Genomic DNA, 16,298 nt, shown 5'->3' with positions numbered 1-16,298 from the left:
GTGAATTCACTGAAGTTGCCAGTGGCTACTATGAGGGTGTGAAGCCCCACTGAGGCTGGTGGGGAGGGGCTTGGGGGTCTCCCTGCTCCACTCCCAGGGCCTACCTGTATGCCAGGAGCTTAGCCACGTGTCAGCGCTCCTCCTCTGGTTTCAGCTCCCGCCCATAGCCCAGGGCAATTCCTGCTGTCTTGTGCCCCTGCCTGCTTCTGCTCAGGCCCCTGGGCTCTGGGTCTGTGGGGTTGGAACTTGGACCTGAGTGAAGGTCACTGAGAGAGAACTAGAGCACTGCATCTCTGGGCCCTGCCTAGTCACCACACCAAAGATGAGGCCCAATGCTCCCTGCCAGGGTCGCAGACATCACAGAACCTGCTGCCCTGAGTTCTGCCCCCACCTCCGTCAGCCCAGCCTGATCTCATGGGGACTGTCCCCAGGGCCTCCTCCCCTGCCACCTACTATGTGTTCTATGTATGTGGAGCACAGGCCAGTGCCCTGGATCCCAGCCTCAGTCCTGCCTCCATTCCTTTCACCCCCAGGATGCCCATCACACGGGCAAGACTGGGGTAAAGGTTGGCGGCCTGGAGAGGATAATGTGAGGCCACTAAGTTGCAGTGAGAATTTCTGAAGACAGAAGCCAAAATCCCCTCCACTGCCAACCAAGGAGGACTGGGCCAGAGGAAATGCAGCAAGAGGGGTGAAGGTCAGATTTAGTCTCAGGGAGGGACTGTCCCAGGGGGCAGATTAGTTTGAGACTGGAATTATTGTGAAGATTAAATGAAACAATAGATGAAAATGTCCCGCATGGTGCCTGACACATAATGAACACTTAATAAATGGTGTGGGGAGGGAACAGATGTCTCTGAGCCCAGAGAAGACCCTCCAAAACCCTGAGATTTTGAGTTTTGCAGGGAGTGAGGAGTTGGAGGGACAATTCCCTGAAGAACTGTTTCTCCCACTCCCGGGCTGCTCACACCCAGACTGCTGCCCCCGCCCCCCCCCCCCCCCCCGCCCCCCTCCCACCACGCATGCACTGGGCTCAGGGCCCAGCGGCCTAGAACATGCCGCCTTCGTCCTCTCTGCTGCGGATGGGCAAACAGAAGGGTTTGGAGGCCAGGAAACCTGTTCTGCCCCTCCTCCATCTCTGCGCAGGACAGCTGGAGAGGAAACAGGCCCACGCTGTGGTAGCAGGAATCGAGGTTAGATGGAAGGAAAACCTCCCTGTGTGGGAAGGGTGGCCACGCCAAGGTGGGAGCTCCAGCCATGTTTTTGCATCTTTTACCTCAATGATAGGTGTGTTTGAGCATGAGGAGGCTGGTGTTGTACTTCGGGGCAGGGGACTGGTTGGCATGACCTTTGAGATGACCTGGGCCATTCTGAGGAGCTTGACAGATCCAGCTTAACCTCTTATGGCTGTTGTGTTGGTAGACTGCAGGGGGCCATGATAGAGAGCGGTCCAGAGCTGCTGGGGAAGAGAAGGGGACAGGGAAGTGGCTCTTTGATCCCCCAGGGCAGAGCAAGCATTGGACCGGTGTCAGGTTGCCTGCCTCCTCTGCTGCTGTGTGACCTTGGGCAAGTTAGTTGCTCCCTCTGGTCCTCAGTGTTCTTGGTGTGAGAGGGGAGGGTGGAACTAGACAATCTCTAAGGTTTCTTCTAGCTGTCACAGGTTCTGCCTACCTCCTGTCCCCTGAGATTATACATGCGTCGCCACGTGGAAGGTGGGAAGACTATTTCCCAGCTCCAGCTAAACCAAGAAAAATGGAGATTTGGCCAAAGAGAATGTTGGCGCACACACGTTTACACACACACCCCTTACAAACAGTCCCTCCTGCTCCGAAGGCGCACCTTGCCTAAATCTGCCCTCTCAGCCTGGAGGACGGATAAAGGAGTGGCCCGAGGATTCAGCTGTGTCTGACTCAAACACTGCTTTCCTCCCACCAGGCAGAACGGACTTTGCCACCCTCCATTCCAGCCAGGGACTATAATCCAGTCCGTGTTTTCTGCCGAGGCACTTCCAGCCGCAGGCTCAGCTCCTTCACAACCTTTTCCTGGTTCCCGGTATCCTCAGCCACCTGGTCCAGTTGCCTGCATGTCCCGGCATGGAGTAGAGAAAGACTGGGAAGGAATTGGGTTTTCACAGGCCTACCTTCCTCACTTCTGCAAACAACCTTATCCCAGGACACTGGCTTCTTTTCCACTCCAGCCACAGAGCATGCTGGAGACCCCAGGCCCACAGGGGGGCCCCCAGACCCAGAGACCCCCATGGAGAGGCCCTAGCTAGAGATATTTGTGCAGAGCATAGGAGGTGGAGGGGTGTGTCCTGCTGGCTCCCACCTGCCCGAGGGCGTGTGATAATTGCAGACACAGCAGGCATCTGTGGCGTCACCCCAGGCACCAGCATCTGCCTCATTGGGAAAGAATTAATGATCCCAGCTCGTTGGGAAGGCATTCCATGGCTCGCTGAAGCCCTTGCAGACATCCAGGCCTCTGACTGCTCTCCTGGGCTGTCCCCTGCCTACTGTGCCCCACGCAGTGGCCAGGCTGGCCTGAGGAGTCCCCGTTCTTGTCCCAGCCTCCTTCTACTGACCGGCTCCAGACTTTTTAGGCTCTCCCTAGCCTGGGGCTGGGGGAAATTCTGGATGGTGAAACAAGAAGGCTTTTGATGGGCTTCCTGGAGCCTCTTCGGTGAGGGAGGTGGGAGAGCCAGAAGTCTCTTAGAGGTGAAGCTCAGGAAATCCTGGACTCACCTCTCCTGACCCCACAGCTCAGCCCCTTCCCTGGTCCCTGGTCCATCTGCAGCCCAGCGTTAGAATCATCTGCCTCCCACTCCTAGGATGAGGCAGAAAGAGACTGAAGCAAAGCCTTCTCTTCCACTCATTGTCCTTAAGAAATAGTTTATGATGGAGCATGGGACTGAAAGAGGTTAGACATTAAGCAGAACTTCCCAGAGGGCACTGAATGGGAGACAGCCGAGACTAGGGAGGATGGATGGGAGGCAGTTTAGCTCAGGGGTCAAGATACTTGCTTGCTCTGTGGTTTTGGGCAAGTCACTTTGCCTCATCTGTAAATTGGGGCTGACAACAGTGGTTCCCTCACAGGGTGGGTACCAAGAATAAATGAGGTAATTTAGGCAGAGTTTCTGGCACATTGTCAACCTTCAATAAACAGTAATTTCTTCATCTTCGTCGTCCTCCTCCAACTAAATGATGGGACGGGACCGCTCTCCCTGGAGGAAGGGCATGTATGGGAAACCCTCTTAGTCTTCTCTGAAACCCAGATTGGCACCCCAGCCTCTCTGGGGCTGGGCCCCTGGAGCTACCGCTTAAGGCCGCTGGTGAGAAGGAAGCCAGGTCTCCTGAGTCTTCCCCCCACACGCTGTGCCCCTCTATCCATCTGCCCCTTCCCCGCCCACCCCCCCACCTTGTCCAGGAAGCCCTCTGGGGCTGGATTCGTTAGTGAACATTCTTGATTTCTTCCCCCAGTCAATGTCCCAACATCTGGGAACAACAGCTGCTTCTCCCTGGGGTGCCTGCGTCTGGGGTAATCGGTGGGAAAATTGGAACCATGAGATTGGCAGGGGGCTCTGAGAACGATTGCAGCCAGACGTGATGTGGGTATGGATGGGTCTGAGCCAGCCGAGGGAGGGCTGTGCCCGAGAGGGTGCCCAGGCCACAGTGTCTCTGGGCAGGAAGGGTCTTATGCTGCGTGCCCCAGGATGAGAGGCGACAGACAGATACGGCAGCATGAGGGAGCCAGAGCACAGGTGGAAGGACTTCCTGCAGGTGAGAGGGAGGCAGCCACGATGGACAGCACAGGGAGGCCCTGCCCTGGTGGTTAGAGGGTCGGCTGGGTGTGGAGGCAGGAGCTGGGTGCAGGACTCCAGGCACAGCCCCACTGCGGTGGGTGAGCGAGTGCTTGCTGGGTGTGAAGTACCCGTTTCCTCTGTCGCAGGCAGAGGAGGGGCCTTCCCCAGGCTGAGGGGGTGAGTGAGCAGATGGGGTCCCGTGGGCTGGGAGAGGGTTGTCAGCAGAGCACTGATGGCCGGCCCTCTGACTCCAGATCCACCTGCCTTTCCAGAATGGGGTGACTTTGGCTGAGGGAGGCAGATGGGCTCTCCCAGGTGCTGTCATTGGGATCTTGTGTGGGCACCCTAGAAAAGAGTCTGCCCCGGTTTCTGGGAGGAGAACCAGGCCTGGCCTGTTGGCTGTCCCGGGGACCCCAACCTGGGGACCCCGTGTTTTCTATGTTGTCCTGCTGTCTGTCCTCCTGTCTGTCTCCCACTAGTGTTGTTACCCCCTCAGCCCCTGCTCTTCCTCTGGCACCCAGTCTGTATCTTGCCTGCGCCCAGCCCCCAGTGACCCCCAGACGGACAGCTCCTGAGGCTCTGCCTTGCTCTGTCCCTGCTCCCTCTTCCCCGTGGCCCATGGCCCGCGGTCCTCCCACTCTGGGATCCCCTGCCCCGGCCCCTTCCGCTCAGGCCTGGGGCGTTCATTCACGACTTTCCTCCTTTCCTGTCCCTCACCCAGGGCTCCAGCGAGCGGCGGGAGGGAAGCCTCCAGGACTCTGTTCCCTCTGTTTAAAGTCTCCAGGTTAGTAAGCCAGGAGGGAGGCCTCCCCCACCATCCCGCAGCCCCTGCTCCTTAGCCAGAGGCCCCTCCCCAGCCTAGAGGGCTGGAAATGGGGGAGGGGGCAATCCCTGGGGGGCCCAGGCCTGTGCCAGGGGAGGAGGCAGCAGAGACCTGACTCCGGGGAGGGCACCTGGCCTGGCAGAGAATGTGTCTGTGTGTGCACGTGTGTGCATGTGAGTTAGTGTGCGTGTACAAGCACGTGTGCATGTGTATGTGTGCTGGCTGCAAGGCTGTCATGTAATCGGGGCTGGGGAGGGGGAGGAGGCAGGAACCCTCTGCTGAGGGACTTGGGGGCCTGGGGAGGGAGTCAGAGGCAAGGGGCCCTCCTCCCCGGGCGGGGGGGCGGGGAGCCAGTACTCCAGCGTGGCCAGAGGGTGGGGGATGGGAGAAGATGGGACTGCATCCAAGCTCAACTTTGTTTAGTTTATAGGCACTTGCAAACCTGTGATCTCATTTCATTTATTCAATCATTTACTCGTACATTCATTCAGTCATTCAGTGAACATTTATTGAACACCTCTGTGCCAGGCACTGGGCTGGGCTCAGAGTCCAACAGTGACCTAGACAGAGAGGTTCTTTCATTGCTTAAGTGGTCAGCAAATAGAGGCTAAGGGGTTGGCTGAATTCACCAGCTGTGGGGCTTCACCAGATGTGGCCTGGCCAGCGGGCCATCGAGTACCTGGCCTCACCCCAGGGCTGTGACTGTGCCCACTGATGCACTCATCCGCCCCTGCTCCCCCTGCTGGCAGCTGCTCTGTACTTTATGTCCCTGAAGAGTGTCCCCTGACCTGATGGCGCCCCTCTCCTAGTGTGCCCCTGCCCAGCAGGCAGGGACTGAGGCCCCAAGTCCCTGGCAACCCTGGGATTGTGAGTAGCATTTTTGGTCCAGTGCTGAGGCCCCTTCAGAGGGCCTCAGGGAGCCCAGGCTGGGAGGCCACCCTCTCTTCTGTGCCCAGGACTAGCGGCCTGGAGCACTGGACTTGAGAGTCATCCTGACCTGGGTTCAAATCGTCACTTAAGTCATTTCCCAGTGGTGTGGCTTTGGACAAGCCACTTTCCCTCTCTGAGCCTCAGTGTTCTTGCCTGTAAAATGGCGGGGTTGCTGAGAAGAATAAAGGAGAAGCAGCAGCTGGTACAGAGCCTGGCCCACCGCGGGGGCTGCCTGATTGCTGGCTTTCTTTCTGTCCCCTCCCTGGGTTGGGCAGGCTGTGCCCTGGGCACTGTCTTAGGTGCGGCCCCTGCCCCGCCTTGGGAGAGGGGCTGCAGGATCCTGTGTTGGCATTGGCTGGAGGCTCCACGTCCTCCAGCCTTCTCCAGCTGTCTGAAGGTGCTTCAGCCCCAATCCGGCGGGCAGCTCAGGGAGGCAGCCCTCCTTGCCACTGTGGCTGCTGCCGCCTTGATGGCTTTTTAATAACTTTGCTCGGAGACAATCTGCAGAGCGCTCATTTGTCTGCCTCTTAATTAAAATTACCGTTTTCCTAAAAGAGCAACGATGCTGCTCCCCTCGCTCCCCGCTCCGCGGCTGCTGCCGGGAGGAGGCAGGAGCGACTGGGGACTGCGGCCCTTTCCCTCCGCCCCTGTCCTTGTCACCCAGGCCACCAGCCCCTTCCCCACACAAACAGCAGAGCGGCCCTCACCCTCCGGGTGAGTTCGGGGTGGGGAACCAGGGAGGGGTCCTGAATGCTGTCCTCTTTCATCCACCCTTTTCTGGAATACTCCCAAAGGCAGGGAGCTCCATCCCTTCCAAGACTTACTTTCCACGTCTGTAAGGAGGAGGAATGGCCACGTTCCTGCTTGACCCCCCAGAGTGGAGTCAGATGTGGGTGGGCTTTGGAAAAGTGCTGTGAAGGATTATTAGACTGCCTGGGGTTGCGGTAGGGGTGGGGGAGGTATCGCGAGGGGCCAGAGGCTCCATGGAGGTGGGCTCAGTGGGACCAGCCTCTCACTGTTGACTCTGGTTTCTGTTAGAAGAGATCTTTGTGCTCCTCTGTGGGCTCAGAGAGAGTGAGGGAGTGGAGGGCTGGCAAAGGGGGCTGTCATTTCATCGTTGCTGAGTTTTGAAAAAAAATCGTCCGTGGTAATAATGAAAATACTAGTGACGAATATTTATTGACTGTTTCTTCAATAATGTATGAGCCATAGGCTGGGTTAGGCTCGGTACATGTGTTAGTTCATTTCATCCTCCCAAGCGTCCTGTGAGCTCGATGCTGTTGTCTCTGTTTTCCGGCGGAGGTGGCAGACCGGAGGGATTAAGTGACATGCCCAGGGCCACACAGATAATCCATCATGGCAGCCTCAGCCCTACTGCCCCTCTTTCCATTTTGCCTTCCACCTGGAGCCTATCCTAGGTCCAGCCTCAATCCTTCAGGCTGTGTGTTGAGTGGTACGCCTTCGCCCCACTTTCTGTGCTCCTATAGGCAGGGTTCCTTCATGGTTTGTGCCACTGAGAATTGACTGAGATTCATCTCCACTTTCCTCCTCCACCCCAGTTCCTGGTTCCCCCTGGGGAGTCTCAGGGGCCCCCAGACCCTGGAGTGGGGGAGCGGAGTGGGGGGCTGGAGGTTAGAGAGTTCCCATTTTCAGACTTCCTTTCGGTTCTGGCAGAGTTCCTCTCAACCTGGGAAAAGAGCATGGGGACAGGGAAGTGACTCAATGACTTGGTTGTGACAGCAGATGCTGCTTGGCTGTGAGGTAAGGGAGGTGGTCTTACAGGGTAGCTCTGTCAATAAGGCCCACCTAGGAAGCAGTTCTGGAGGAGCGGGAGGTGCCTGGGGCCTGGAGATCCAACACCGGGAAGGACCTCCTGAGCTCTCTTTGTCTCCATCAGCTCCCATTGGGCCTGGCCTCCCCTCTCTGTGAACCTTGGCTTCTGTGACTCCTCTTCCAGGAAACAGACACCTTCCCTTTATCACCTCCCATCTCTGCTCCTCCCTGAAGTGCCCCTCTGAGCTCCCATGGTACTGTCAAATCTCTCATGGCCAGTGGTTCTGGACACAACTGAACCTACTAGTCCACTTTTGCTTTTGGGGGCAGCAAACTCAGTGCCTTCAGGGGCAGGAAATGAGTGAAGCAGTGGATGAGGACAATAGGGAAGGGTGGGGACTGTGGTGAGGAGAAGAGTACATATCCTCCTTAAAGACATTAAAATTCAAAGAAACTAAGCAAAACAAAACACCACCAGCCAAACAAAATGCCTGTGGCCCAGTGTGGCCCCAATGTGATCCTTACTAAACCAGGATTCATTTATCATGGCGTCCCCACATTGCCTAGCACATAGTAGGTGTATACTAATTGTTTAAGTGAATACATGATCATACATGTGCCTGGCACTGGGCTAGAGACTTTACATTTTTATTTCTTCCCATCTTCCCAAGGTAGGCACTGTTTTCCCCATTTTGCCATTGGAGAAACTGATGTCCAGAGAAGTAAAAGAACTTGTTCAAGGTCACACATATGGGAAGGGGACGAGGCAAGATTTGAGCCTTGGCTTGTTGTGTCCTTCCTGCTCTGTTTGGTCATGGCCATGCATACATGTGACACATGACACATGCAGCCAGTACCTGCCCTGGGTGACAGGGAGCACTTGTGTGGCTAGTGGCCACCTGGTAGACGTGCATCACAGACCCTGTGGAGAGGTAGGGTTGAAGGAAGTAAAGGCTGCAACTATGCCCCTCACCCCAGCGCACTCCTCCTCCCTCAGCTTCCGGTCCCAGCCCAGCAGCCTGGGGATGGTGGTGTGGTGACAGGTGCTGAGCTGCAGAGATGACAGTCCTGCTGATTCCCCCACAATTACTGTCTGATGAGATGCCAGAATTAGCCGCCACGCGAGCCTGGGATGCAGATACGGGGCACAGTGTGGAGAAGCAGCTGATGGGTGACAGGGCCTCTTCTTCCAAGCCTGGAGCCCCTCTGGCCGCAGGGCAGGGTCAGCACTGGGGAGGAGGAAGTAGGTTATCAAGGAGGAAGCACTGTGTGGTTAATATGCATCAGCGATTATTATGTGGGCTGTGGTTTTTCAGTCCTCAAAGTGGCTGGGCATACCTCTGAGATGGCTGGCTGCCGGACAGGACATCAAGGGCCTCAGGCCACTAACCAGAGAGTGACAGTCAGAGCAGGCTGCCCATTTAGACTCCTGGACACAGTCCTTCGTGCCTGGAGCTTCGATCTGCCTTGCTGGGGCTGCGAGGGACACAGTTGCTGGGAAGGAACTAAGACCCAGAGCAGACTCCTTGAATGATGTTAGCAAGGCCAGGCACCAGAGGGAGATGGAAGTGCCTGGAAGGAGCAGACAGGTTCAGCTGACTTTGCCAGGAGAGTTATCCATCCCAGGCAGGAGTCCAGGTGGCCCCCCAGGCCCGAGGTCAGGGGAGGCCTGAGAGTTAGGAGCAGGAGGCAAGGAATGTCCGTTCTGGTCCCAGAGCAGGGCTGGGCATGCCCTGGGCCTTTGCCTCCCCTGGTATCCGTGCTGCAGGCAGGAGGGCCGCGAGGGCTGAAGCAGAGTGAGGTCACCTGGCTGCTCAGACCTCATCTCGACCATTGGAGCTGTTTTGGAGGCCACCAACTAAGAAGGGTGGTGACAACATGGGGCTCACCCAACAAAGGGCAGTGCAGATGGCTGGGGGGCTGAAGCCAGGCCACAGAAGGAAGGACCTGAGGTTTTGGGCTCAGGAAAGAAGATTTGGGTTTAGGAGCCTCCATCTTGCTCCAAAGGAAGAGGTCATGACCTGCTCCTGGGCCCCGCTAAGGGTCATGGGCACAGACTCTGGCTCATTTTAAGGAAAGAGGAGCCCCACAAAATGATGGATGCCTTGGATGTAATGAGTTCCCCGTTCCTGGAGTATCCAAGCCCTGGCTGGGGGGCGATCCTGAGATAGGGAGGGCTTGTCGCTCTCCTGTCTCGGCACAGCCTGGGGCAGGGGCTGGGGGCACTCTGCACCCAGCTAAGGGTGAGAAGAGGGCTGTGGAAAGGTAGGTGCCCTGGAGGTTCTTTCAGGACTGTGGGACCCCCTTCCTGGCCTGGGCTTCTGTGGCCGTGGGGCAGCTCTGCTCCCTGCCCCTCCTCCATCCTCCTCAGCCCCGCCCTGGGGAGGGGTCCCTTTGCTCTTCCAGTGGGAGGCCTTCCCCAAGAGGATGGGGTTGAGGGTCTCTGTGCTTCCCTGGGGAGGAGGGTCGTTTGAATGCTCCCTTCTCAGGGAGTGGGACAGACTGAGGGGCTGCGAGGGGCTCTGGCCCCATGGCTTGGGCAAAGACTCAGGGATGCCTCGGTGGCGGAATGAGCATCTTCCTCAGGGGCAGCTGGGTGTGGGGGGAAGGAGGGGGATCTGGGCTTGGAACCCCCACAGTTGGGATCAGCCTCCTCAACTTATTAATTCTGACTTCAGACATGTCACCCCTTCCTGAACCTCTGCTTCCTCACCTGTATCTCTCACCAGGTGACTCTGAGAGTCGAATGAGTACTGGTTCTAAGAGCCCTCGTAGAGTGTCATGGGTAGGGGGCTTATCGTTCATGGCTGGTCCGTGTTTCCCACGACATCGAGCAAGCCTGGTGCGGAGTTTAAACCTCAGCACCCCAGATGGAGGGGAAGGTTCCACTCTTCTCCCTGCCTTCCAGCTGTGCTCCACCTTCCCGGATCCTGCTCTGGTGGAAGGGTTCAGGTTAGACAACAGAGAGAACTTCCGAAAGATGCCCCTGGTATCTGGTCAGGCTTCCCAGGTCAGCCTGGACCCAGCTGTCAGGCAGGAAACTCGCTGAGTCTCCTCCTGCCTTCTGCGGGCTCCCTCCTCCTCCATCCCCCGGAGTCTCTAGTGGTACTAACCTTGGCCTCCCTAGGGAAGGAAAATAAGGGGTGCCAATTTGACTGTTGGTTCTCATTGGCTTGCAGGCAGTAGAGTGATTAACCTGGGAGGTGGGGGCTGGGCCTTGGAGCCCAGCAGCCCTGGCCTTTGACCTACAGCACCAGGTGGAAGCGGGTCAAAGGCCCACCAGCCCCTCACCCCTGCAGAGGCAGAACAAGGGCTGGGGATGCACAGGTCCGAGAGGAGCATCTCAGTCCTTGGCATCGCCTTGCTGGGTAAATATTGGTCAGAGAGGAGCGGCCTTGAGGTCATTGGGCCCATCCCTCTATTTCAAGACAGAATGTAAACACTTCAGCAAGGAAACCCTGAAATTGGCAAAGTAGGAGAGGGGCAAGGAAGCTGCCTCCCTGAGAAGGTGTATCTGGACTCAGGATGGGCAAATGGGATCCCCACTGTCTTGCACCCCAAGCTGAAGGCGCCTCAACCTGGCGCTTCAGGGAGCCTTCAGATGCACTGCAGTCTCTCAGGGGGTCTGAAATGCACTTGGTGTGTGTGCATGGGCACAACGCCCTGTCCACATGGCATCTAAGATGGCAGAGTGGAGAGTCAGGGTGGTGTCTGTGTGTTGACCTCAGTCCTGGCTGGGCCTGGGTGTGCCCCTCTGCATGTAAATGCCTGTGGTGGGTGAAGGAGAGGCAGTCTGTGACAGGATGTGTGTTGGTGAACATGTGCTGGGCACGTGGGTGTGCACCATGGTGCACAGGTATGACGACAGAAGTGTGAGTGAGCTAAAGCAATCGAGTGTGTCATGGAGTCTGGAGGCCCCAGGACCCTGGTGATTCTGATGGCTGAGCTGTTGGGGTTGGCAGGGAAGAGGCCTCCTAGAGAGAGCCTGACCCAGGAAGGGTGGTGTCTGAGGAGGCTCTGGAGGGGTCCAGCAAGGCCGAGGCTCCTGCCTGGCATTTATGAGGCCCTCGATGAACACTGGGGATTGACAACATTTCTCTGTGGTGAGACAGGGTGATGGGTGGGGCTTCCACCCCTCACTTCCAACAGATTGGGGTCTCTCCCCCTGGGAACAGGATATCTCCCTCTGATTTCATGTTTTCAGCCTGAGGCAGCTTGGGGGGGCATGGTAAAGGTCCCTCTGCCCACATCCACTGCCCCGGCAGCAGCACGCTGAGGCTCCAGTGCCCCCTGAGATAGAAGGAGCTCTGGCGGCTTCTCGGGGTGGTGGCAGAGCCGGCAGGACAGCCTCTGCCTCCCTCCCTTCCCACTGTCGTGTCTTCGCTCCTTCCGGTCCTCACAGCCTGTGTTCCTCTCCGCTGCCTCTCCAAGGAGATGTGGAGCCAACAGGACACTTTCCCTGGGTGCGTGACGGTGGAGATGCCACTCAGGAGTTGGCTTGTTAATGCAACACTGTGTGGGCACACGCCAGGGCTGTTCCCAGCTTTTCCAACAACAACTTCAGACTGGGGGTGACATGCTCCCCTCCACATGTCCGCCCTCCTTCCTGAGAAAGCCAATTAGGCAGATCTTCATTAGTAGCTAAAAATCAAAACCCTACAGTCCTAGATCTGATAAAACTCTGACAGTGGAGTGAAAGGAAATCAGGCGATTGGGCAGATCAGGAAGAAACTTTCCCCCACTTGCTCCCTAGGCCAGTGCCTTTGTGCAGTGCACAACCTGCACACCTGTCTGAGCGTTATTAGCTTATTTTGAAAAAAACAAATGAGAGGACTGAGGCTCAGAGAGGCTGCTGACCTGCTCAAGGTCACACAACTTCTCAGTGGCAGGGCTGGGTTTGAACAGACCTTTCTCACCCCCAAAGTCAGTGATTCTTGGTAATGCCATGGCTTTGCCTGCTTGGAGGGTGGGGTGCGAGGAGAAGGAGGGCAGGGGCTGGCTTGTTGGCCCTTTTGCAAGGAGTGGGGTTGGGGGGGTTTCGTCTGAGGAGTGTGGTCAGGACGCTGCACGGGGACCCTGATGACCATGTGGTGAGCATCCACTGGGCTGGGAGGGGACCAGGGGTGTGGTTGGGCCGTGGCCCACGGCTCTTCTCTGCTTTGGGCCCAGGGTGCTGCGGCATGTTTTCCACCTCGCTGCCGATTCCTCCTAAGGAGGTTGTTAGTCTGTGCCCTCCTGGGGCTGGCAGCCTGGAGAGGGGCTCCCCTGGTGATTGCTTTCTGAGAAGTAGCATAATGGAATGGAAAATCCTTGTCCCTGGGGGCCAGGACATCTGGGCTCCACTTCTCGCTCTGCCTCCAGCTCCTGTATGACTGGGTCAGGTTCACTCTCTGGGCCTCTGTTTCCTTCCTGTGAAAGGCGTTCGGCGGGAGGGAGAGCAGACATGTTTTTGAGATGCGGGCAGGGCTGAGCAGAAGAGTTTTGAGACATCAGTCCTGCCTGCCTCAGAGATAAGAGCTGAGGGGAGGGAGGCCTCCCCACTGGGGTCAGAGGGCTGCTCCGCTGCGTGGCCTGTGGACGTTGGGGGGTGGGAGGAGAGGGCAGCCAATAGAAGGAAGCAAGGAGTCCACAGCCACGCACAGCCAGGGTGGCTAGTGGAGATGGCACCCAGGCCAAGCCTGGCATCTTTGACTGTCCCTGGGCCCCAACTCTGCTGCTCAGGTGGCTTGTGGGTCTCCTCATCCCACCCAGTTCTGTCCTGCAAGACCCCCCAATCTGGACGGAGTGGTACCTCTGCCATCAAGGAGGCCCCGAGTCTGAGGGAGGAGACATGGGCCCTGCCCTGGGGGTGCTCCCAGTCTGAGTGAGTGGTCGGCATCAGCAGGATAGAGTTGGCCTAGGGATGGGTGAGAAGGAAGGGCTGGCGGAGGAAGCGTCTGGCTGGGGCAATGCCTGCCCACCCCAGGGAGCCCCACAGCCTCTCTCTCTCAAATTCTCTCTCGCTGGGGAGAACTCCAGAAGCTCTACTGGGAGCAGCTCTACTGGGACCCAGGTCCCCCCCTGCGCCCCGAAGCTCCTCCTAGGCAGGTGAGCTCTCCCTCCCCCAGCTCTGACGAGGTCTTTTAATTAGAATCCGACTCGTTTACCAACTAAGTGGCCTTTGGTGGGTTTTAAATCTGCGTAAATTGGTTTGTGTTTTCTGCCTGCATGAAGCTGTGACTGGCAGTGCCCTGCACCCTCCCCTGCCTCCTGGCTCCCTCGGGGCTTGGGCCTCCCTGCCCCACACCCCACCTGAGTCTAGATGCCCAGCTTCCGGGGGGCTGGGGGTGGAAGAGACCAGGGGGTCATGGGCCACAATCGTATTCCCCGTCTTCCCCCCAAGCCCCAGGGGAGGGAGTCCACACGGTGACTCTTGTTAAATCACTTCCCTGGTCCTCGGTTTCCCTTGTTGTACTTCCAGGAGAATCAACCTGCCCCAGGCCCTTCTCCACAGTGGTTCTGTAGATCAGTGCTGGGGGCTGGGAAGGGGCATCGGCTGTGTCAGCAGCCAAGGACCACACTGCCTCTGACACCCTCTTGCCTCGCCCACCTTGCCCCACCACTGCAGGGCCCAGGTAGTGGTCCATCCTGGGGGGATGGGCTCTACCTGGCATCTTCCCACTTCTCTATGTGCCCTCTCACACCTAGGAGGGAGGGGAGCTGGCCTTCCCTGGGGGCCCAGTGATGACAGCTTGCCTGGCCTTGCCCTTGTCTCCTAGTATCCCTGCTCCCAGTCACCGGGAAGTCACCTTTATTGTCTAACCATCTCCCCATGCTTTGAAGTCAGCTCCCTTCCCCCCCCCACGCCTCCCTCCCACGGGTTCCCCTCTGCCTTCCTCTCTGTCTTCCCTCTGCCCAAACAGGCTCTCCTGAGGGGGCTGTGTGGTGGTGCTGGCCTGATGGGAAATGGGGAGACATGGGGGCAGGTGTGGGGCCCCACTCTGTGCCGGGAACTGGACATGAGTCCCTGTCCCTAACTCTCAGTCCAGCTGCCTCCTCCCCTCCGATTGCCTTTTCTCCCACCACCCGCCCCACCTCTCAGGCTGTGGTTGGAGTGACAGGGACACTCAACAGGGCGCTGGGCATTAGCAATTTGGGGGGATATTACACAGGAATGTTTACAGAAAGGCAATTGCCCGGAAAATGACTTTGGTTGTTGTGGTATGGGGCGGAAAAGATGGTTTTAGAAAACAGACACAGATGGGCTTCTGCTCCAAGGACCCATAGACAGACAGCAGGGCTGGAGGGGCACGGCACACAAGGAATGCAGAGCCAGGGGCACCCAAAGACGGACACACCCTTCATGGGGGGTGGGACAAGGGATGATCCCCTCACCTGATCCAGAGTCCCACAGCCTCTGCCAAGCTTGACCTTGTCCTCTGATCTCTGACCTCCCAGCACAGTGTGCCTCCTGACTACAGTGGGCAGGCGCCCAGCAGGATGGAGTTGTCAGGCACAATTGATGGTGGCAGTCGCCTCGGGGCTCCTCCTGGGTGACTCGGGCTCCTCTTGGTTTGGCTGCAGACGGTGGGACTTGGGGAGCATCGAGCTGCATGTGTTCAAGTGTGAGCGTGTGGGCAAGGCACTCTGGGGTCGGAGCCAGACCCCTCACCCTTCCAGCGATCTCCATGCACCCCTCCCCTTGCCCTGCCTGCCGGCCTCACTGAGATCCAGCCCAGGGCCTATGGGCTCTCTGAGCTGGTACCCAGCTCGCAGCTCTGCCCACGCAATGGATGGGGGCACACTTGTGAGGTCTCTCAGGTCCCTAAGGGAGGGACCTTTTGCAGCCTCTCAGTTTCCTGGAGACAAGGACCTGAACTCCAGGTCCTGAGCTGGGGGTCCTCACAGCAGGAGCCCCAGAAAGAGACCTCTCTTTTCTTCCCTCTACTTTCTCCCCTTCCTTCCCTCTCCCTCCTCCTCTCCTCCACATTCTCTTCCTCTGAAGATGATGTCATGTGTAAATGTTGCCCAGCGTCAGCCAGAGGACAGAGTAGATGGTGACATCTGGGGTAAAGATGCCAGGTGGGGATGGGCTGATGGCTTACGAGATGGTGTTGCTAAAACTTGGGGATCTTAATTCTCATCATGAGTTACAGTGATCTCATGTAAAAGAATGCAGGGGAGGATAAAAATAAATCAGGCTCATAAATAAACGTGGAATTTAGAATTGGTGGAACAAATAACTATGTGGCTCTCTTCCCAAGCACCTGCGCCTTTGTCCTCCGCTGGCCACTCGGGGGCGCCCACCTCCTCCCGGTCTCCCCAGCCTCGGGCGCGTTCCCCTCCCCTCCTTCTGAGCTGGATTGCACCAGTCCGGGGCCCTTTCACCTCCGACTTGGAAATTATGGTGGGCCTTGCACACTGAGGGTCCTTGGAGAGATGGCAAACCCTCCAGCTTATCTCTCCGCCTCCCCCAACCCCCATCCCCTATGCCCCTTCGCCAGTACCCCAGCTCTGCTGCCCCTTCCAGGGCCTCCCCACCTTTCCCCTTCCCCCAGGGCGCCCTGTGTCTGCCTCTCCACCGCAGAGTCCTTTAATTCCCACGTCCTTGCCCCAGTAAAACCCAGTCCTGCTTACACCCTCAAGGCCTCCCTGTCCCATCTCGTTCCCCCCCCCCCCAAGACCCCTGCCCAGATGGATCCCTCACCGCCCCCCTGCTATTGAGCAGGAAGCATTGATCTGCTCCGGGCCGCGGTGCCCAGCGCAGGCTGCGCACTAGATTGGAACTGGTCTCCCAGGTCAGGGCCACTCGAGGATTTGGTGGCGGCTGGAGCAGGGGCAGGAGCAATGGGAAGGCTGCCCTGCGAGGGTCCACGGGCCGGTGTGCCAGGAAAGTCTTTAATTCAAAACAATGTTGGGGGTCGGCCTGGTGGCACAGCAGTTAAGCGCTCAAGTTCTGCTTCTGGCGACCCGGGGTTCCCCGGTTCGGATGCC

General features: G+C 57.8%; 1 protein-coding gene across 5 annotated transcripts in view; it reads left to right on the top strand.

Annotated features, from left to right (window-relative positions):
- Nucleotides 1-16,298, top strand: part of SRCIN1 (SRC kinase signaling inhibitor 1) — a 67,387-nt gene that overhangs the window by 5,097 nt on the left and 45,992 nt on the right. For 3 of the 5 annotated variants that reach the window (XM_014833799.3, XM_014833800.3, XM_070483115.1), the window contains exon 2: nt 4,521-4,583. The exons of the other annotated variants lie outside the window; for them this stretch is intronic. In XM_014833799.3, coding sequence (XP_014689285.1) covers nt 4,521-4,583 — 63 coding nt within the window. The remainder of the gene's footprint in view (nt 1-4,520; nt 4,584-16,298) is intronic. 5 annotated transcript variants of the gene reach the window in all.

The sequence above is a fragment of the Equus asinus genome, chromosome 13 (assembly GCF_041296235.1).
Source record: "Equus asinus isolate D_3611 breed Donkey chromosome 13, EquAss-T2T_v2, whole genome shotgun sequence".
Lineage (NCBI taxonomy): Eukaryota > Metazoa > Chordata > Mammalia > Perissodactyla > Equidae > Equus > Equus asinus.
The sequence above is the reverse complement of the archived record's forward strand: the minus strand, read 5'-3'. Positions and strand labels throughout refer to the sequence as shown.